General features: G+C 44.6%; 1 protein-coding gene across 6 annotated transcripts in view; it reads right to left on the bottom strand.

Annotated features, from left to right (window-relative positions):
* Positions 1-23,807, bottom strand: part of LOC112264991 (testis-expressed protein 2-like) — a 62,150-nt gene that overhangs the window by 12,569 nt on the left and 25,774 nt on the right. For 4 of the 6 annotated variants that reach the window (XM_024441968.2, XM_024441950.2, XM_024441958.2 and 1 more), the window contains exons 3-8: positions 11,152-12,703; positions 6,864-7,064; positions 6,250-6,592; positions 5,749-5,987; positions 5,379-5,543; positions 4,546-4,645 (exon numbers count right to left, since the gene is read on the bottom strand). In XM_024441968.2, the coding sequence (XP_024297736.1) occupies positions 4,546-4,645; positions 5,379-5,543; positions 5,749-5,987; positions 6,250-6,592; positions 6,864-7,064; positions 11,152-12,678 (2,575 nt within the window). In that variant the 5' untranslated portion in view covers positions 12,679-12,703. The remainder of the gene's footprint in view (positions 1-4,545; positions 4,646-5,378; positions 5,544-5,748; positions 5,988-6,249; positions 6,593-6,863; positions 7,065-11,151; positions 12,704-23,807) is intronic. The other 2 variants (XM_024441977.2, XM_024441987.2) reach the window with 1 other exon arrangement.

Below are 23,807 nucleotides of genomic sequence, written 5' to 3'. Positions count from 1 at the left end.
GCAGTTTCCAGTAAGGGCAGAAGGCAGAGACCTTGAGCTGCCTGGAGGACAGACTGGGCATCTCTAACAGTCCTGGATTATATAAACGTTTCTTTCGAATGTAAGCTAGAGGAATCTTTTCCTTAAGAAACATAGTTGCATACGCTTGTTCCAATGCAAATGATTGAAACGTTGGTGAACTCTAGCAAATATGTGTCTGTTAACCTGCACATTGCCAGTTCAGCTGTGTGTTCGCCTCAGTCTAGAACAGTGGTATTCAGTGGTCAGGGTGGGGGATTGGCACTGCAGTGGGGTTGCCAAAATAAAATAAACATGTTTCAGAGATGAAAATGTAATGAATTGAAGGTTATTTGTTGATGTAAAATGAATGATGTTTTCCAGCTAGATTCGTCAGCAAATTCTACTGTTCGTGAGAGTTCAATATTGACCTAATCCCTACTTACTTGGGGACCTATTTCGAAACGGTTGCAGCATATGATCATTACCAAGTAACATTAGGTTGCGAGATAGTGGGACTCTGTAACCTAGTTGGATCGAACCACTATATCATTGACAACATCTTACACTGCAAAACATCAGGCAATAACACAGTATTTTCCCAGAAAGCTGATTACTCTTTAAACCCATAACAACTCACACAAAAACACAATTAACCCACAAAAAAATGGTTGTCTGTGGAAGCCTGGGTTGTGTTCATTCTTATTGGAAAAGAGTAAGTAGCCCCTCCCCATTTCACTCAATACTTTACTGTTTGGTGACTAATGAACATAACCCAAGTCCCCCTGAGTGTAGTGGAAGTGCATTCCTCCAACTCCGATCCAACAGAATCTGTTGCCCTCAGCCTGTGGTGGAATCCATTTCCTCTCCCATTAAGTCTCATCAGAGCGCCGGGTAATAGAAATGACAAAACACTGGAGGCAGTGACTCACAGAGGAACAGCAGGTAGATACCGAGAGACAGAGAGTGTTTGGCAAAAAGAGGAAGAAATGGTATGAGAGGAACAGAGAGAGGGAACAGAGAAACTGGTAGAATGAAAGAAAGATGGGTAGTGTAGAGAAGCGACAATCCAACTGCCAGACATAGAAACGCACATTCTTTCACTAGTGTTCAACTCTTCTTGTCTGTAACTCAGCCCCATGGGGGAAGCAGATTCAAGACTGGGCCCTAGCTAATTTATTCATTTCACCTATATTTAACCAGGAAGGGCTCATTGAGATTTAAAATCTCTTTTTCAAGAGCGTCCTGGCCAAGATAGGCAGCACCAAGTCATTACAAAAATTACAGACAAACATGAAAACCTACAAGTAATCTAGTAAAAACCATAGAATTCACAAGAGTATAACAAAATCAAAAACAGCAAATTAAAAACATTGACAGGTCAGGGAATCGGTCTCAAAATCCTTCATCAGTGATTTAAAAACACCAATCGGGACAAGTTCTTCCAGTTTAAAAGTATTTTGTAAGGTGTTCCAAGACGATGGCGCAGAGTACATAAACGCCCTTTTACCAAATCCAGTTCGGACATTTGGAACAGTTAGCAGGATAAAGTCCAGCGAACGAAGAGAGTACCCACCACATTTCTGAAAAATAAAAATGACCAAAATAAAAAGGTAGTAAACCCAAAATGGCTTTGTAATTTTTTTTAATTTATCCATTATTTTACCAGGTAAGTTGACTGAGAACACATTCTCATTTGCAGCAACGAGGGAATAGTTACAGGGGAGAGGAGGGGGATGAATGAGCCAATTGTAAACTGGGGATTATTTGGTGACCGTGATGGTTTGAGGGCCAGATTGGGAATTTAGCCAGGACACCGGGGTTAAGACCCCTACTCTTACAATAAGTGCCATGGGATCTTTAATGACCTCCGAGAGTCAGGACACCAGTTTAACGTCCCATCCGAAAGACGGCACCCTACACAGGGCAGTGTCCTGGGGCATTGGGGCATCACTGCCCTGGGGCATTGGATATTTTTTTTAGCCCAGAGGAAAGAGTGCCTCCTACTGACCCTCCAACATCACTTCCAGCAGCATCTGGTCTCCCATCCAGGAACTGACCAGGACCAACCCTGCTTAGCTTCAGAAGCAAGCCAGCAGTGGTATGCAGGGTGGTATGCTGCTGGCATAACTACAAGTATTCCAGTGATTGAGCCTACGAGTGACTAGAGAAGGCCAGCCAACCCTGGTATACAAAGTGCAGTGGTGCATAAGGGTTTTGCAGTTTAAAATAAATCTCAAAGTGCCATGGTAAAGGGTGTCAATTGATCTCAAACACTGAGTGGAAGCATTCATATATAAAATATCCCCATAGTCTAGTAAAGGCAAAAATGTAGCTGATACTAGCCTCCTTCTGGCTTCAAAAGAAAAACAGGTCTTATTCCTAAAATAAAATTCCCCATTTCAGCCTCAATTTGTTTTGTAAGTTATTGAATATGCAATTTAAAAGAGAGGGCGACATCAATTAAAATTCGAGGCCATAGGATGGAGGCCATAGGAGGGCCATGCCCCAATAGAGTGGGGCATTCAGTGGGCCAGTCATCTTTGGCCATTGCTAGAATGTAAAGTACCTGATCTACATGTCACATGAAACCATCTCTCCTAATATTCACACACTAATAAGATGCAAGACAATCTACACTGTGGGGCATAACTTCATTAAGGGTGTATTACCCATGTGCTGTGTATGCACCCAATAATGATTACCTACTGTGCAAATACGGAAGGTAAGGTGCTTGACGGTTAGATGTTACGAGAGACACTTAACTTCTGCTAGAAAGCAACCAACCGACAGTCACTCTACTAAAGTTGAGGCATATTCATATTATGAGCTGATTCATATTATGTACCGTCCAAACTTCTGCTCAACTGTACTCTACAAACTGCAGTGTGTTTGTACTGAGAAGCTGGTTGTGCAACTAACAGCCAAGTCTATGGCCCCTCTAGTGTACCTCAGCCTTTATTTACTCAGTCTAACAGATAACCATGTGACCCACTCAACAGCTCAGGACTTGATTACATTGTACTTAGCAAGGCATTTTCCCACAAAACACATTCCATCACAGTAGCATAATATTCTAAACAAGAGCTTGATTAACATAGCACGGTACTCGTCGATAATGTTGTCAATGGGTGATATTGAGTGAGTAAACGCCTATCAGGATTGGGTAGACTCCTGTGGAACATAATGATCAAATTCTTCTTAATAGATATATTCATTGAGTTGAGGTATTGCCCCTACTGGGATTGGAAATGCTCCTCCTGTTGATGAATGTAAATGTTAAAATTCTTAGTCTTACAATATAGAATGGAAGCATAAAGTCATCACCGACACGGACCAGTCTGGCGTCTCGTTCAATGAATAACCTACTGTCATTGTGGTCGCTTAGTCGTTGTTAGCACTGTTAGCTAGCATTACACTGTGTCTCTCAGTGGTCTTGCTGTCCCCTGGTCCAGGGGTTATGACAGAGCCGATGAACTCAACACAGAGCCCTAATATTACAATCGTATTAATCAGAGTAAGGGGCTGGATAAGGGAGCGGTGGGGAGTCATCACAAAAACACACCGACACGTCCGTACCAGGACAGAGCAAAGAGGGAAAATGTACATGTGTTAAACAGTAGCGACGTGTGTGAATAAATCAGAGGATGTAAATCAACACTGCGCCTGTCAGAAGAGAAACGACAAGATTGTTATAATACTGTTATTGCAGAAAATGGTTGTTTTATGCAACAGAATAGGGGATTTCTAGAACACTCTGTGTGTGTGGGCTGAAAGCAGGCTTCTTTAACACTGACAGTGGATTTACAATGGATTGGTGATTAGACGACAACATTCCATTTCATGATTAGTGTCTAATCTCCAGTTTCTTTAAAAATAAAATATTTTGTATTCTAGGTTGCGTTAGTATTTTTGTACAAGCGAGCAGTAAATCTTGACGTCTGTTGCATGAGAGCAAAATGTGCCTTTGAATAAATTCTCTCATCTGTGATTTGTCCTGAACATCCAGGAGGATGGACGTTACTATAAAATGCTGTGGCATAGTCCTGCTGTTTGGGCTCTCAATGAATCAACTACAACTCGTTGACAAGCTCCACTACTGCTGGAATGAAATAATAAAGTTGATGTGTTTTGAAGAAATTTGAAAGGTCTCACCTTTTGATTGCAATAATTCCAAGACACGACATACAAACACCCACAAAACTGCCCGTATGTTTATAGAGAACCATGCTGGCCTGAATCTACAGTTCATGCCTTCTCGTAAAGGGAAACAGTGATTCTAATAAACAGATTGCACAGCACGGCTATAAATGACAGCCCTGCATCTGCCACAATGTCACCACGCAGCGGAGGGGATCAATTGCAACGCAGGGGCGGTGTGAAGTGGAATTCAAACCACATTGCACAGTGGGAGCCTGGCTGAGCGAGTGTGTTAGTGGTAGAGTATGTGTGTTTGAGTGTGTGTATAAACACAATGTATTGCAATTTTCTTCATTGGTCAGGATTTGGTTGATGGACAGTACAGTAGCACACATCCAGGGTTCTTGCCTTGATGGTCCACTGAGGGTTTGGAGGCGCCAAGGATTCTGGGAGTGGCCACGCCCATGTCCAGCTCTGTCAGGGTCAGTTCGTTCATGAAGTAGGGGAGCTGGAGGAGAAAGAAACAGTCAAGCAGATCTCTTTACACACACACAGTCTGCAGCTGCAGGGGTATAGTAAGTGCAAGTTAGAGGTTGATGGTAACAGGCCACTCACTCGCTCCTTCGACATCTTCCCACATTCTACTAGTCATTCTCTTCTGCCACAAAGGCCCCTATCGACTCCCTCACGCCGGCTAGCTGAGACAACAAGACTAACAGCCAACATCACCACATGACATTGGGAATATGACCAGACGAAGGGCTATCGTGGGGCTAGTAACAACCCCAAAGATGAAACAATGGGGTTAATCGAAGGACCAGGATACAAAACAGGGATGAAGAGAGAGAGGAATGAGGGTCTCTCTCTGAGCCCAGTGAGGAGTCTCTGAGTCCTGTGGCGGGGCTGCACAGCGGAAGTGGCTGACATTTAGAGCGTGTGTGTGTGTGGTGTGTGTGTGGTGTGTGTCCCTGCAGAGTCGGAAGGATCCACTGTGAGGCATTAAGTCCCCTGGTCAATTCTTTTTTTTTTTTTCCATTATTAGTCATGCATGGCCCATTCTCGCTCTCTACTCTTCTTCCGAGCCAAATAAACCTTGCACTCTCCCTCTTCTTCATCCCTTCTGGAGCTCAGTGGTAACAGAATACAGTACAGATACAACAGTGTAAGAATGCTCTTAAGCACACAAGCCCTTTGTCACAACAGGGCCATAGGTGAGAGGCAAGAGGTCAAAGGCCACTCACCCGGATCTTGCTGAGTTTCATCTGGATCTTCTTCGAGACCACGTCGGCCCAGTAGGGCTCGCCCAGGAAGTCCCATGCCACTCGGCCAATCAGAGAGTTCACCCAGGCAACAGGCTCCTCCTCCCCCAGCACCAAGACAGGGCCAAAGCTGCTGCTGCTCAGCAACTAGTAGGGAGGCGGGGACACAAGAGGAGAAAAAAAAGGAAGCATGATAAACTTTAACTTAGCACTGTAATTTGATTAATTTACTGAAATGATGTATAATAAAAACAAATGATTAATTTAATAATAGAGTATAGTACAGTAAAGTATTTTCTTTTTTTTTAAAGACACAAAAAGAGAAAGAAATAAGGGAGTGTTGATGGTGTACCTTCTTGCCCAACCCAGGGCTACTCTGTGGACTCTGGACTACGGGACTAGTGGCAGCGACGGGGGTGGCAGTGGCAGTGCCAGTCTCGGGGGGCACCAGGGTGGCCATGTATACACTGTAGTCCAGTAGGGACTTGGTCTTGGCTGTTATGCCTGCTGTTGAGTCCTTGGTCCTTGGCTGAGACGCTAGCACCTCGTCCAGACTGCTGCGGCTGCTGCTGCGGCTGTGAGAGTTCAAGGCTGACGGTGGGGGGGTCAAAGGTGAACAAGATATTAGAAAGAAGCAGCTAGATCAAAATATTGAATGTGCATTATGAAATACAAATGTAGTCTTGCACTTTCCTCAGGTGCATTCACATTGTCACACTATATATGTGCAAGCATGCTAGCGCCAGACATGATTGTTGAATTAAGAGACTCAACAAGTAACAACTTCCTGTAAATAACTAGTATGGAAGAATGTGCGTGTAAGTTGGTCCGTGAGTGTGTGTGTGCGTGTCACCTAGATCAATCCACTGACCGGTCTTAATCCCTTGCAGACTGGTGGCTCTCTTCATCCCCGTCTTGGGGGGCTTGGAGGCCAGCAGGATCCTCCGGTGCCACTCCTCCTTCTCCCTCCCTGTCCGACCAAACAGGTACAGGGTCAGCTCTGGACCACAGGACCTTTTGGCCTCCTCCATCCCCGCGGTGGCCTCTCCTGTGGTCGTGGTTCTCTCGTGTGTGGTTTCGCTGCGGTCGCCCTCTGCCTTGGACATGAAGTCGTCCTGCTTGGCCAGCTCGATGCAGATAGGGTACTTCTTGTTCCACACGCGCTTCCTGGCCAGATTCTGGGGCACCAAAAAGATCTAGAGAGGGAATACAAGGATTGATTGAGTTAGGTGTGTGTGTGGCCTAATGGGAACTTAAACGGAAATTGACTCGAAGGCCAAGTACACACACCACATATACTATATGTAATATATAGCAGATGGTGACACATACACCCACAACCCCTCTTCACCCCCGCCCGTAGCTGATCGTGGGTCAATCTGCATTTTCCACTTTAAAATGGTTAAGGTTAGGATTGGGGTAGGGGAAGCTGATCCAAGATCTGTACCTAGGCGGAAATGCACCCACCTTGCTGTCAGTGAGGTCGTAGATCTTCTGGCTGATGTAGCTGACGTCGGGCTTGGATTCGTTATGTGTGGCCCGCCGGGCGATGTTGTGGTTGGGTTTGGACAGGCGCAGGATTGAGCCCTCCAGTCTCACATACACAGAGTGGGTCAGAGTGGCATGGTATGTCTCTGGGTCGTAGTTCACTATCTCGTTCATCCAGCCCTGCAGGGTGAGATAGAGAAATTAGTCAGGCAATGTTTTGGTACCCTTCCCCAGATCTGTGCATCGACACAATCTTCCTTCGACCTCATGGCTTGGTTTTTGCTCTGACATGCACTATCAACTGTGGTACCATATATAGACAGGTGTGTGCCTTTCCAAATCATGTCCAATCAATTGAATTTACCACAGGTGGACTCCAATCAAGTTGTAGAAACATCTCAAGGATCATCAATCGAAACAGGATGCAGCTGATCTCAATTTCGAGTCTCATAGCAAAGGGTCTGAATTCTTATGTAAATATATATATATATATATTTTTTTTAATACATTTACAAAATGTATAAAAACCTGTTTTCACTTTGTCAATATGGGGTATTGTGTGTAGACTGATGAGACAAACAAATAATTGCATCCATTTTAGAATAAGGCTGTGAAGCAACAAAATGAGAAAAAGGTCAAGGGGTCTGAAGACTTTCCGAATGCACTATATGAACCTCCAGTAGTGCTGAACCCTTCCGGAAAGACACGACAATGATTTTAGGCACCTGACAAAGCAAATTAATGTTAAATGCATGAACATCCGATTCCGTCTACGTATAGAAACTAAATCACAATCACTGTGTCAAAATTGAGATCACAACTCCGGTGTGTGTGTAGAAATGGTCTGGAACAGATAAGATGGCTTTGGTAATGCTCAAAGTAGGCTGCTGAGAAATATGGTGCATGTCTTGTCAATGGACCTGAGCCTGAGTCTCTTTGGCTTAGCAGATAGCCTTTCGGCTCCTTTCCTGGGTTTGTTCGCGTTGTCATTTCAATTTATGAACATGCAATAAGCATTCAAATGAAAAGCCAGTCCCTTTGTGAGCTAGGGCGCACCATGTGTGTAATTAGACCAAAATGATGTAGTTTGGTGGGTAAAAAGGTCATCATTTGTTTTTGAAAAATAGCTTCCAAACATATTTGGTGTGGAGGTCAATTATAAAACTTTATGGTAGAAAATGAACTGTATTGATTTATCTAGATCTTTTATCTTTCCCCTCAGAAATCACTCCTGCTGGCTTAGACTGCACACTGTGTGTGTGTGTGTGTGTGTGTATGTTCTAATGTCACTGCTACCAACAGCTTCATTAAACTACTAGGCGTAATCAAATCTAAGGGGTGGAAATGAAGTCAGTCTAAATCCCTGGACATGCCCTATGCCACAGACGGGAACAGTAACTTCTAAAATGTTTAACCTTCAAACAACGGTGATGCCATCACAGACTCAAACACACAACTATCCACAACTTCACCTCAAACATGATGGTCTGCACCGTTAGGTATAGTGCTCCTAGTGGCTATCATCGCTTTTACAACCAGTGCATATTGTTCACGTTATTTTATTCCACCATGTGAAATATTTCACCGCCGGTTTGGCCTTGAACCACTAACACAATCCTCATCCAACGGCAGTAGATTGAAGAGGATAGTAAAATCGCGACAGCAGTCATCTAGTAACTCGCTGCCTCTTCTCCTCGTCAGCGGAGTCTGAAGTAGTGCACTATATTGGGAATAGGGTGCCATTTAGGATGCAACCTTCCAGTCGCATCTCGTCCCTTCCTCTTCGCAGAGATCAAGACGGCCCCTAGAGCTTTGCCATCACAGACACACAAGTCTCCAGCAGAAACTTGATATAGGCCTAGATGTGCTGGTTCTATTGCTCCTACAGCTAGACATGAAGAGAGGGAGGAGGGAGAGCGAGAGAGAGAGACAGAGCGAGAGCGAGAAAGACAGAAAAAAAGAGAGGAGACAGAGAGGGAATGTGAGAGAATGAGAGAAAGAGAGCGAAACACAGAAAGAGAGAAGACACCATTGTCACCAAATTCTCATATTATAGTCATGAACAAAGCCTATCCCTTTTGTGTCCCAAACACCACCATTCACTGTCCCTTTGACTGACAAGGCCAAGCCCAGGACAGTAAAGCCTGCCAGTTAATGTGCTTGTGTGCTGTCTGCCGGTGATGTTATCATCAGCTTTCCAATATGTGGGGGTCAAACAAGACAGTGAACCCTCTCCATTATATTATGCGACTGACCGACTGGCCTTCACAGCCAGTCCAGAGGTGACATCATTTGGAAGAGGGCCACGGGACGTGGGGTGACCACTCTACCACAGAGTCTATTACTGTCTGGCAAGCTATAGAGGGCATTAGCAGTGAAGAGAAGTAGGCTAACAGGCTTTGAGTATGATATATAGCCACAGTGGGTATGGTCTGTCTGATCCATTTGAGTGCTAATGCTGCTGAATGAGGCAGCTGGCTAGCGCTAAAACAACTTCCCTCAGGTAATTTATTGTCTATTAGCGCTAACAATGGAGGATGAGGTAGATTTGCCTCTGAGCCTCACTCTTTTGTTCCCTCTGACATCAAAGTGGTGAACGAGACGATCTCATTTGATGCTCAAATAGGCGTATTTCTTCTCTGAATGGCACTTTATGTGGTCTGTCACAACAGGCATCTGCATTTGTCTAGAGACTAGTCAGTAGTCTAGAGGAGGATAATAGAAGAGGCTGTGAGAGGATGCTAGCAGATACCCATAGACTTCCAGTCATTGCGCTAACGTTAGTTAGCATTGGTTTGCAAAACTACCTGGAACTTTTCATACTGGACACCGAGACACAGAAATGGTATCCACTAGTTCATCTGACTCTGGGGGAGTAGATAAATCGGCTCATTGCTAAAGTCCTTTAAGCCAGTCAAGGTGGGTGCTGAAACATTGTACAGGTAACTGCCAAAATAAAGGACACTTGTGTAAATGAGGGATACAAAGTATATTGAAAGCAGGTGGTGCCACACAGGTAAGGTTCCTGAGTTAATTAAGAAATTATCATCCCATCATGCTTAGTGCCCTTGTGCCATTATTTTGGCTACAATGTCTAGAAGAGATCTCAGTGACTTTGAACGTGGGGTCTCAAAGGGTAGGGTGTCTGTGTGCGTCTCAGTCACCAGATCTCAAACCAATTGAACACTTATGGGAGATTCTGGAGCAGCACCTGAGACATTTTCAACCACCATCAACAAAATAACACAAAATTATGGAATTTCCCATGTCAGAATAGTGTCGCATCCCTCCAATAGAGTTCCAGACACTTTTAGGATCTATGCCAAGGTGCATTGAAGCTGTTCTGGCAACTCACGTTGGCCCAACGCCCTGTTAAGACACTTTTGTTGGTGTTGCCTTTAATTTGTCAGTTACATGTAGGTGATCAGTCAGTCTATAAAGAGACCTGATCTAGGCCTACTTCACGGTGCTCTTACAATTCATTCTCTACAAGGTTTGCACAATTCCCAAATTCCCAGGTTCTTTAAGAAGTCATCAGTTGGAGGATTCCTGGAATTAGGAGAGAATAAGCAGGGAGGAAATCCTCCAACTAGGATTTCTGAAAAATCTGGGAACATTAGAAGTTTCATGTGAAAGTATTTTAAAGGTGCTTTTATGAAAACAGTATTACATTGACAACAGCAGGAGCTAAAATAATAATTTGCAGCTATTAAGACCAGGCTACAAGACAGTCATCCAGCTTCTTCTTAAATTTACAATGAACACTAATGAGATCAAGGCTAGTGAATTACAGGTCAACCTTGAGAAATCGATCTCTCTAATGTTCGGTCGAAAACAGATTTGCTCTGATAGAACACAAGTATTGGGAAAGTTCAATGTGATAACTTACCACAGCAGGTCTCTCATTGTTAACAAATAGAAATCCGGCCATTAGCTAGGTAATAATAACATGGTGTTATGAATCTTTCATTTCTGGGGCTGTGTTCAGCAACACTGCCTATTCGTGTGACCATGGATTTCGGCATATCTTCAGTTAATTGGTTTTTACAGTGATTTCAAACCTCTCCTCTGGGATCCCCAGACTGCCCAATGAATTTGCTCTATTCCAGAGCTAGCACTACTGATCTCACTTCGCGACTAATCATTAAGCCCTTGCTTAGTGAATCCAGAGTGGTAGTTCCAGGGTACAACTCAATTGTGAAACATCTGGGGGTCCCTGAGGAGGGGTTAGAAAACCAATAGGTTAGAAGACCATGGAGTTCCTCACCTTGAAGATGTTTGGCTCTTTGATGCCCATCTGGGCCATGTTCCACAGCCTCCCCTGGTGTCTGGGATGTCTGGAGCGATTGCCAGAAGGCTTGGGTCCGGCCAACCACACCACAGCGATAGCTAGCATGAACCCTAGTCCCACTCCGAGCAGCATACCCCCAACGTAGGTGGGCAGGGGCAACACAAAGTACCCGTAGACCAGCGCTGTGATGATGATCAGGGTGTAGTGTGGAATGCTGGGTGGTGGATCTTCTCCCTCTGACTTGTCGTCACTGCATAGTTCCGGACTGCCACTAGGGGGGAGTCTCACTTGGCTGCATGTATTGTTCGTTCTGTCAACATAATCCCCGTCGGTATCCTCAAAGTCCTCACTAGACAGGACACAGAAGTCCTCATCCTCCAGCTTGGCCAGGGCCGACATGGAGCACTTGTCCAGGCCGAGAGAGGCGGAAACGGAGGAGGACATCTTCGGACTTCTGGTGTGACTGGTGTCAGCGGTGGGATTTGGCAAGCTGGCTCCGTTTCCGGTTCCCTCAGACTCCCAGTCATCCCCGGTTTCCTCCTCCTTGATGCTGTAGTTGTTGTTGCTCTCCGGTTGGCCGTTGTTGAGGGAGGCCAGGCAGGTGAGCTCCGAAGCACTGGACGAGAGCGCTTTGGACCGGAAGGCACTGCTGCCAATGCCTCCGCTCTTGTCCTCCATGATCTTATTTAACATCTGGAGAGGCTCGTAGATGGCCTCTGAGAAACGGCGCTTAGTGTCCTCGATGCTCGCCTCCACAGACGCCTTAAAGAAGTTGCGGCTGTCTGGGGAGGTGAGCGTCGAGGAGGGTGCAGTCTTGGAGTCACCCCCGGCAACAACACCCACCGGGGCACGGGATTGGGTGAACTGCTTGAAGAGTTGCAGGTGGAGGCGGGAGTCCGAGAGGCGGTAGGGCGAGGAGGAGGAGGAGGATTCCTGGGAGGTGTCAGAGGAGAGTGACTTGACCAGGGTTTTCATCGGGTGGCGGTGGCGCACGGAAGTGGGGGCAGCGGGGGGGATGGAGACAATCTCAGAAGGCTCGACGATGTCAGAGGATAGAGACTTGACCAGGCTGAAGAAAAGTTTGCCGCTAGACTTGGAGGGAGAGGAAGTGGATTTACAGTTGGAGTCAGGGGAAGGAGAGGAGCTATTCGGTTCAGAGGGTAATGTGGAGGTAATGGAGCTTTGAGGAGCAGTTGAGGATGACATAGGCAGAACTGCAGCCTGAGCCTCAGAGTTCAACCCGGCTCCTTCAAGGATCAGATCCTCGCTGGCCTCCAGGGCCTTCACAATGCCTGGGTCCTCCTTGGGTGCAGCAGGGGGATGAGGAGAGGACGCAACTGCCCCATAGAGCTCCTCTTCCTCGCCCAGGGGCGAGAAGTGGATGGTGATGGACTTCCGGGACAGTGAGCCCTGGACGTGGAGCTTGGGCACAGGTGGCGGCCGTGAGGCTGAGGGAGGAGGAGCTTTGGCGTTGTCTGCATGGCTACTGTGGCAGCTGGCCATCGCAGTGCTCCTGCTGGGTCACAGTCTAGGGAGATAGACAGGGAGAGGGCAAAGGTTACACACATGTCCCCATACTGTATCATTACCAAACAAACTCATACTACAGAGTATATGGTGTTAAATGGGTATTAATATTGACCACACATAGCCCTATGCAAATACACACATGAACCTACATAAACAGGAGGGCAATGTCAGGCATGTAGGCTATATAGTACATGACGTCCCCATGTGTCATTATCAAACAACCTCAACTCAGCCAGAACAAAGAACGGTTTCAACAACGGGCATTAGACTGTTAAATCGAGGTTTGGGGGAGGAACCTACTCTAATAGCAGGGCTAGAAGGCGTATTACTTAGCAATTAACAAAAGTTAATCAAGCAGAGTTACAGTAGCCATATCCTATGAGATGCCCCTATAATATCCTTCTTGAAAGCAGGGCCAAATCAATGAGGGGAAATGTAATTAAGCCCTTAAAGACTTCCCCTGGCTGAGCCCTTTCCTTTGATAGGGGATGGAGTCCAACACAGCTCTTACAGGAAACCCACAGTCTTCTGACAAGCATGGCCACCACACTGAGGGACCAGCTGGCTTGCAGGGCTGGTGAAAGAAACCTAAAATACCACCCTGGAGGCCGATACTAATTCCTAGTTTGTGAGTGGCTGACACTGAAATCACGGCTACTATAGTAATGATTAATGGGAGCAATCAAAGGCAATCCCTGTAAATAGCACTGAATCGATCGTAAGAGAGACAGTCTACGATATCACAAGAAAGCAAGAAGCTAAAGCAGCAAGGAAGGTTGATGGTCCTAAGATGGGGCCGGAGAAGGCGGCGGACGTTTTGCGTGTTCCTATCCAATTGTTTTTTCATTCGTTTCTTTGCGTTGTTTGTAACTTATTTTGTCATTTATTTAGTACCTAATGTTGCTGCTACCGTCTCTTCTAACCGAAAATAACTTCTGGACATCAGAACTGCGAATATTTGTGTAAATAACAGCTGGTGCACGATATAGGAAGTCTCAAGTCTCAAGGTTTTGCTCACCTGAGGTATAGTATCTCATGATAAGCTGTAGACCACACTATCTACCTAGAGAATTTTCATCTGTATTTTTTGTAGCTGTCTAGACACCACCACAGACTGAGGCCGGCACTAAGACTGCACTCAATTAACTATTCCGCCATAAGCAAACAGGAAAACGCTCAGCCAGAGGCGGCGCTCCTAGTGGTCGGGGACTTTAATGCAGGAAAACTTAAATATGTTTGACCTAATTTCTATCAGCATGTTAAATGTGCAACCAGATGGAAAAAAACACCACCTTTACTCCATACAGAGACGCATACAAAGCTCTCCCTCACCCCCCATTTGGCAAATTTCACCATAATTCTATCCTCCTGATTCCTGCTTACAAGCAAAACTAAAGCAGGAAGCACTAGTGACTCGATCAATAAAAAAGTGTTCAGATGAAGCAGATTCTAAGCTACAGGATTGTTTTGCCAGCAGAGACTGGAATATGTTCCGGGATTCCTCAGACAGCATTGAGGAGTACACCACATCAGTCACTGGCTTCATCAATAAGTGCATCGATGACCCACAGTGACCGTACGTACATACCCCAACCAGAAGCCATGGATTAAGGCAACAGCCGCACTGAGCTAAAGGCTAGAGCTGCTGTTTTCAAGGAGCGGGACTCTAACCCGGAAGCTTAGAAGAAATCTCGCTATGCACTCAGACGAACCAACAAACAGGCAAAGCTTCAATACAGGACTAAGATCGAACCGTACTACACCGGCTCTGACGCTCGTCGGATTTGCAAACCATTACAGACTACAAAAGGGAAGCACAGCCGAGAGCTGCCCAGTGACACGAGCCTTCCAGACGAGCTAAACTACTTCTATGCTCGCTTTGAGGCAAATAACACTGAAACATCCATGAGAGAAACAGCTGTTCCAGATGACTGTGTGATCACGCTCTCCGCAGCCAATGTGAGTAAGCCCTTTAAACAGGTGAGCCGCAGGCCAGACGGATTACCAGGACGTGTACTCCGAGTATGCGCTGACCAACTGGCAAGTGTCTTCACTGACATTTTCAACCTCTCCCTGTCTGTGTCTGTAATACCAACATGTTTCAAGCAGACCACCATACTGCCTGTGCCCTAGACCCATTCCAATGTGTATAGCACTCTAACAGATCCACAGATGATGCCATCTCTATTGCACTCTACACTGCCCTTTCCCACCTCGACAAAAGGAACACCTATGTGAGAATGCTATTCATTGACTACAGCTCAGCGTTCAATAACATATTGCCCTCGATGCTCATCACTAAGCTAAGGACCCTGGGACTAAACACCTCCCTCTACAACTGGATACTGGACTTCCTGACGGGCAGCCCCCAGGTGGTAAGGGTAGGTAACAACACATCCGCCACGCTGAACACAGGGGCCCATTGGGTGCGTGCTCAGTCCCCTACTATACTCCCTGTTCACTCATGACTGCATGGCCAGGCACGACTCCAACACCGTCATTAAGTTTGCCGATGACAACAGTGGTAGGGCTGATCACTGACAACAATGAGACAGCCGAGTGGTGCCAGGATAGCAACCTCTCCCTCAACATGAGCAAGACAAAAAGGAGATGATTGTAGACTACAGGAAGAGGACTGAGCACGCCCCCATTCTCATCAACGTGGCTGTAGTGGAGCAGGTTGAGAGCATCTTGACTGGTTACATCACTGCCTGGTATGGCAACTGCTTGGCCTCCGACTGCAAGGCACCGGAGGGTAGTGTGTATGGCTCAGTACATCACTGGGGCAAAGCTTCCTGCCATCCAGGATCTCTATACCAGGCGGTGTCAGAGGAAGGCACTAAAAATTGTCAGACTCCAGCCACCCTTGTCATAGACTGTTCTCTCTGCTACTGCACGGTAAGCGGTACCAGACTGTCAAGTCTAGGTCCAAGAGGCTTCTAAACAGCTTCTACCCCCAAGCCATAAGACTCCTGAACATCTAATCAAATGGCTACCCAGACTATTTGCATTTGGCACATGTGACTAATAACATTTGAGGTTAGAAGGTAGCCTAATAAACAAAGATGGGGAATGGTAGATTCGTCAAAATCAATGCAGGCTTTCCTGGAAGTTACCAAGTACACATGAATGCACGGTTATATGGATGAATAGATGACTGCATGGTTATCTGAATATGAACCACTGTTTCCCATTCCCAGACAGAGTGAGAAGGAGAGAAAGGGTTGAGTGGGTAGAGGCTGACAGAATGCCATGCTGAGTCTCAGTGCTTGTTCTGCGTCAGCCTTCCCAGCAGGCCGATCACCCCACCCACACCTAGTGATTATAACCCCACTGTGACACCACCAGGTGAGATACAGACAAACACCCAACTAGCACACACGCAGGAGCGCACGCACGCACACACATACGTACACACATCATATTCAAGCATTCAAACTGTGTGTCTGACATTCTCCCTCCTTTTCTGTGTCTTTCTCTCACATGCACTCACACACCCCTCAGAGCAATACATAAAATGCCAGACTAATTATTTGAAGATAAATCCTTTATAAAAGGAGAAAGTGGAGCTTGTTTGAAGCTTGTTGACGTGGGGACGGAAATAGAAACAAAGTGGGATGGATTGTACTCTCTGTGATTGCCACAGAATGGGAACAAACACCTTCACAACAAGCTATGAGGGACCAAAATATCCACATAATGAGATTGTCCCATCTAGGCCCAATTCCCTAGCTGTAATTCTAGGAATGGATTGAACAGTGTGGGACAGAATGACATTTGGGACTGATGTCTTGTTGGTTTCATCATATGACCCTTGGTCTGGATGGCGATAGAGAGCAAACAGTGAGGTCATCATCCAGCCCACACATGACAACGCACAATACAGGCTTGTCTTATGACTGCTTGTGTCATTGACCATAAACAAGAGACTTTGTTCAGGAAATAATGGCAAGCAAGTGATAAAAACAATGGATGGGGTAGGCATACTGGGTACTCAACTGTGTAGAATGGACCAAACACAGGATACTTTTGCCTACAGGTAGGATAGCCATACTGGAATGAGAACCATACCTTTGGCATACAAACATAACTGTTGTTTATGCCATCCTTTAACAAATATAGTCCGTCCTTATCTCAAGCTTCCTAGGCTTTATCATTTAACTGTATACCTTTGTGGTTCAATGATCATTTAACCATTATTATAGCAATAGACCCTGGGCAATGGTCTCCGAGTGATGCAACAAGGCGAATGGTGATGTTTGCACTGGGCTAAGACTGCGTGGAAGAGAAGTCAGAGAGACTGCTCATCCCAATTATTAAGACTAGACTGGGTTTTGTCTATGGTAAAAAGTAAACAGATTGAGATATTAATTAACAAGGTATCATTTAGAGACACTTGCACTTATTTGCCCTAGTTGTCAGGTGATATCTCTGGTTTCACTAGAGAGACTGGAAGTGACCAACGGAACATCAATGATGTCACTCTTGCTGCTGGTGATTCTCTGATCCACCTATACGCAGACGACACCATTCTGTATACTTCTGGCCCCTCTTTGGAAACTGTGTTAACTAACCTCCAGACGAGCTTCAATGCCATACAACTCTCCTTCAACTGCTCTTAAATGCAAGTAAAACTAAATGCATGCTATTCAATCGATCACTGCCCGCACCTGCCCAGCATCACTTCTCTGGACGGCTCTGACTTAGAATACGTGGACAACTACAAATACCTAGGTGTCTGGTTAGACTGTAAAGTCTCCTTCCAGACTCACATTCAGCATCTCCAATCCAAAATTAAATCTAGAATCGGCTTCCTATATCGCAACAAAGCATCCTTCACTCATGCTACCCTCGTAAAAACTGACCATCCTACCGATCCTCGACTTCGGCGATGTCATCTATAAAATAGCCTCCAACACTCTACTCAACAAATTGGATGCAGTCTATCAAAGTGCCATCCGTTTTGTCACCAAAGCCCCATACACTACCCACCACCTGTACGCTCTCGTTGGTTGGCCCTCGCTTCATACTCGTCGCCAAACCCACTGGCTACAGGTTATCTACAAGTCTCTGCTAGGTAAAGCCCCGCCTTATCTCAGCTCACTGGTCACCATCACTGAAGCTGGAGACTCTTATCTCCCTCACTAGCTTTAAGCACCTTCTGTCAGAGCAGCTCACAGATCACTGCACCTGTACATAGCCTATCTGTAAAACAGCCCATCTATCTACCTCCTCCCCATACTGTATTTATTTATTTATCTTGCTCCTTTGCACCACAGTATCTCTACTTGCACATTCATCTTCTGCACATCTAACATTCCAGTGTTTAATTGCTATATTGTAATTACTTCGTCACCATGGCCTATCAGGGGTGGCAGGGTAGCCTAGTGGTTAGAGCGTTGGACTAGTAACCGGAAGGTTGCAAGTTCAAACCCCCGAGCTGACAAGGTACAAATCTGTCGTTCTGCCCCTGAACAGGCACTGTTCCTAGGCTGTCATTGAAAATAAGAATTTGTTCTTAACTGACTTGCCTAGTAAAATAAAAGGTTAAAAAAAGAGAACATATGAAAGCTGGTGGTTCCTTTTAACATGAGTCTTCAATATTCCCAGGTAAGAAGTTTTAGGTTGTAGTTATTATAGGAATTATAGGACTATTGCCCTCTATACCATTTGTATTTCATTAACTTTTGACTATTGGATGTTCTTATAGGCACTTTAGTATTGCCAGTGTAACAGTATAGCTTCAGTTAACCCACTGTTCCTCGGCCGTCATTGAAAATAAGAATTTGTTCTTAACTGACTTGCCTAGTTAAATAAAGATAAATAAAAAAATATTGCCTCAACTCCCTTATCTTACCTCATTTGCACTCACTGTAAATATACTTTTTTTTCTTTTTTTCCTACTGTATTATTGACTGCATGTTTTGTTTATTCCATGTGTAACTCTGTGTTGTTGTATGTGTCGAATTGCTATGCCTTATCTTGGCCAGGTTGCATTGCAAATGAGAACTTGTTCTCAACTAGCCTACCTGGTTAAATAAAGGTGAAAAAAATAAATAAAGTAGAAGTCACATGTAAACACAGATCTAAGATCAGCCTACCCTCTATTCATTGCCTTAACTATTTAGGAGGGAGAAAGCAAAACGGACGTCATGTCAGCATATATTGTAGGCCTCGGGGCAAATGGTCCTACTCCAACGAAGCCAGTGGGTCGATGAGCAGGGGCAGCTCAACCACACGTCGCACAATGATGATGTAGTAGGCCTAAAGTATGGGAAGAAGGGTATTAGGCTAAAGATATAGGCCTATCTCAGAGCCTAGGACAAAAACACAGTTTAACTTATTCTGTATAAGAGATAGTCTAGAACTGCAACCAACCCTAACCCCCTCACCCATTTAAGACAGTGACACGATTGAGACATGACCTTTACAACATGACAGTGAAAGCCATTACCACTTCCAACCCGTGTGACGGTTATTACATTACGTCTGTAATTGACTACAAAAGGGGTTGTCTGACAGTAGCCTAGGCTACATAAAGGATCTGTTCTCGTGTAACGCTTGATTAACATTTTTCAACGATGGTGGAAAGCCATGACATTAGGATCAATGCAAATTTGGATTTACATTTAAAAATGAACATTTCAGAAATAGAGAAGTGATATGATGAGTGTTGAGTGCAGAGCAAGCGCCATATTTAGACACCTCCAAACATAGAGCAATGATTTGAGACAGCAAGTCTTCCGCAGTTGAAATGGACACCTACACCTTGACCCTCCAGTGTGCACACACAAGCACAGTTTAACCTTTGCATGCATACCGTGCACTACGGCTGCATAATTCATCTAATTCTTTAAAAAATTGCAATATTGACAATATTTTATTTTATTACGCCATTAATTTAAACATTCAAATGTAGTGAGGGTCCCCTGAGAAACTGATAAACACTTTGGTTACTACCCTGTCACAACTTTTACCATACTTGTTTTATTTTCATTAGTTGTCATGCCAAACACCAACCATAGAACCAGAAAACTATTTTTATTTCTATGATTCCAACAGTTCACTAAAATCACAAATCTCAATATTTGGATAACAAAAACATTGCATTTGGATTATTTTCCCATATTGTGCAGCACTACCATGCACATATACAGTTGAAGTCAGAAGTTGACATACACCATAGCCAAATGCATTTAAACTCAGCTTCACAACTCCTGACATTTCTCCTAGTAAAAATGCCCTGTCTGAGACCAGTTAGGATCACCACTTTATTTTAAGAATTTGAAATGTCAGAAGAGAGTAGAGAGAATGATTTATTTCAGGTTTTATTTCTTTCATCAGATTCCCAGTGGGTCAGAAGTTTACATACACTCAATTAGTATTTGGTAGCATTGCCTTTACATTCTTTAACTTGGGTCAAACGTTTTGGGTAGTCTTCCACAAGCTTCCCACAATAAGTTGGGTGAATTTTGGCCCATTCCTCCTGACAGAGCTGGTGTAACTGAGTCAGGTTTGTAAGGCCTCCTTGCTCGCACACGGTTTTTCAGTTCTGCACACACAATTTCTATAGGATTGAGGTCAGGGCTTTGTGACGGCCACTCCAATACCTTGACTTTGTTGTCCTTAGGCCATTTTGCCACAAATTTGGAAGGATGCTTGGGTCATTGTCCATTTGGAAGACCCATTTGCGACCAAGCTTTAACTTCCTGACTGATGTCTTGAGATGTTGCTTCAATATATCCACATATTGTTCCCTCCTCATGATGCCATCTATTGTGTGAAGTGTACCAGTCCCTCCTGCAGCAAAGTCCCGCCACGACATGAAGCTGTCACCCCCGTGCTTCATGGTTGGGATGATGTTCTTCGGCTTGCAAGCCTCCCCCTTTTTCCTCCAAACATAACGATGGTCATTATGGCCAAACAGTTCTATTTTTGTTTCATCAGACCAGAGGACATTTCTCCAACAAGTATGAACTTTGTCCCCATGTGCAGTTGCAAACTGTAGTTTTGAGCAGTGGCTTCTTCATTGCCGAGCATGTTGATATATGACTCGTTTTACTGTGGATATAGATACTTTTGTACCCGTTTCCTCCAGCATCTTCACAAGGTCCTTTGCTGTTGTTCTGGGATTGATTTGCACTTTTCGCAACAAAGTACTTTCATCTCTAGGAGACAGAACACGTCTCGTTCCTGAGCGGTATGACAGCTGTGTGGTCCCATGGTGTTTATACCTGCGTACTATTGTTTGTACAGATTAACGTGGTACCTTCAGGCATTTGGAAATTGCTCCCAAGGATGAACCAGACTTGTGGAGGTCTACAATTTATTTTCTGAGGTTTTGGCTGATTTATTTAGATTTTTGAAGGTAGGCCTTGAAATACATCCACAGGTATACACCCCATTGACTCAAATTATGTCAATTATCAGAAGCTCCTAAAGCCATTACACAATTTTCTGGAATTTTCCAAGCTGTTTAAAGGCACAGTCAACTTTGTGTATGTAAACTTCTGACCCACTGGAAATGTGATACAATGAAATATAAGTGAAATAATCTGTCTGTAAACAATTACTGGAAAAAAGACTTGTGTCATGCAAAAAGTAGATGTCCTAACCGACTTGCCAAAACTACAGTTTGTTAACAAGAAATTTGTGGAGTGGTTGAAAAACGAGTTTTAATGACTCCAACCTAAGTGTATGCAAACTTCTGACTTCAACTGTATGCCCACAAGTTAACAATACACATACAAGTACAGACACAGGCAAACATGCACATACCTGACGGCTACACACAAGTTGTGGTCAAAGTGCTGCTCTTAGGTCAGTATCATTTCTACCCTGTTGTTCCCCAGCTGACAGTTACAGACATAGAGCTGCTGATCTGAGATCAGCTTCCTTCCCTCAATAAATAATGCATGATTTCAACAGACTGCCAGATTGCTATGGATTGGTCTCGGCTGCTAAAAGCTGCTCTCTGTGCCTCTGCAGGAGAATGTGGTTTAATGATGGAAAAGAATGGAGGACTGTCCGACTACTTCTATTCCTCGACTCCGTACTGACCCCAAGTTGTCCCCTAGCCTAGGTAATGACAATGTGTGGCACCTACTGCTGTGACATTTCAAAAGGGGTCATCTTTTTTTTAAACAGTTTTTCCAAGCCATTGCATTTATCAGGAAACAGCTGCATTATGTCAGTGCACAGTGGTAAATCAGTGGCGTGTCTGTCCATGGAGGCTACTGCATTTTATTTCATGGAGATGTAGCTCAGTTGGTAGAGCATGGCACAAGCGCCAGGGTGCTGGGTTCGATTCCCACGGGGGAAATGTAGGAAAAAGTTGAAAGAAAAAATGTATGCACTCACTACTGTAAGTGGCTCTGGATATGAGTGTCTGCGAAATGACCAACATGTAAAATGTAGATGTTACAACGTTGGTCAAAATCAAACCACCCCAAAAATATTTGCAATCTAAAGTGGACCACTGACTTTTGTCAGCGTGATCAATAATAACCAATTCATAAACAATTGCTAATAATAAGAGATGCCAAAAATACTTTCTTCGACATGGGGACAATGAAGTGATGTCAGTCCCCAGCCGGTTCACCTAGACATAGCAGTGCGGACTCAGACTGGACAACAGTCACATGTTAGGGGTGAGCCAGCCAAGCCAAGTAATTTACCACCCCTGTCCCTGCCTGGTCTCGGGGTCAGCAGCAGGCAGCAGCACAATGAGGCCATTCAACAGCCGTGTGCTGTAAACCAAAGTAATAGCTCTCATTATAAACCGCATGGTTCGAGCCATGAATGCTTATTGGCTAAAAGACATAGTATATCTGAAAGTATACCACGGGTATGACAAAAAAAAGTACTTTTTGCTGTTGCAATTATGTTGGTAACCAGTTTATAATAGCAATACGGCACCTCTGAGTTTTGTGATATATGGCCAATATACCACGGCTAATGGCTATATCGTGGTATTCTGCGTTGCGTCGTGCTTAAGAACAGCCCTAAGCCGTGGTATATTGGTCATATACCACACCTCGGCTTTATTGCTTAATTATAACACATGGGTTGCATCCCAAAGGCACCCTAATCCCTATATAGTGCCCACATGGCTCTGGTCAACACTAGTGCACTATATATGGGGCGGCAGGTAGCCTACTGGTTAGAGAGTTGGGCCAGTAACCAAAAGGTTGCTAGATCGAATCCCCGAGCTGACAGGGTAAAAATCTGTCGTTCTGCCACTGAACAAGGCAGTGACGGCCGTCATTGAAAATAAGAATTTGTTCTTAACTGACTTGCCTAGTTAAATAAAAAAGGTTAAAATATATATATTTAAAAAAAATAAAGAATAGGGTGCCACTTGGGACATAGAAATCAGACTTAAGCCGGATTAAATACCTGCCCTTAATCCACTTTCCTTTCTCCTTCTCCACCACTAGCTCTTGTTCTCTTGAAATCACAGGGGTGTCTCAGGGGGAGTGGCATATACAACAAACAAAAAACATTTCCATTTCACACCACACACACTTGTACAGGTTACTTGTCCTCAGTCTCTTCCTCAATTGTCCCCATTTCTCTCTCACTGAATACAGAACTGCACTACTTTGTTCCATATTACTGACATAAATCATCATGACTAGACAACATAAAACAACAAGTGGCTGTGTGTGTGTAGTGTGTTGGTGTGTGTGTGAACTGAAGTAGTCCCTCCTATAGTTGTGTGGTTACATGTGACAAGTGTGTGTACTGTACACGTGCTAATGTGAATGTGTATACAAGCGCTGAAGTAATCCCTCCTCCCCTGATGTTCCAGTGGAGGCCTGTAGGACTGAAATGGAGTCATCAGATGCAAGGCAATGGGAGAAGCTAATTACTGCAGTGACATGACCTCAATAGATACTGGGCTCTGAGCTCAGACAGCTGTTCACGCAGGTTCACTCCCACCAGCTGAGTCACGCAGTGCAGTAGTGTTTGTACGGTACACTGAAAACTATAACATGAAAAATGGTTTGGTACTAGAATTGTGTTACTTTCGGTTCTTCTATCAAAAGTGGCTCACGTTTGGAAATCAATGAAATGTTTGCAAATTATTCTAAATGTAT

The sequence above is a fragment of the Oncorhynchus tshawytscha genome, linkage group LG02 (genome assembly GCF_018296145.1).
Source record: "Oncorhynchus tshawytscha isolate Ot180627B linkage group LG02, Otsh_v2.0, whole genome shotgun sequence".
NCBI lineage: Eukaryota > Metazoa > Chordata > Actinopteri > Salmoniformes > Salmonidae > Oncorhynchus > Oncorhynchus tshawytscha.
The sequence above is the reverse complement of the archived record's forward strand: the minus strand, read 5'-3'. Positions and strand labels throughout refer to the sequence as shown.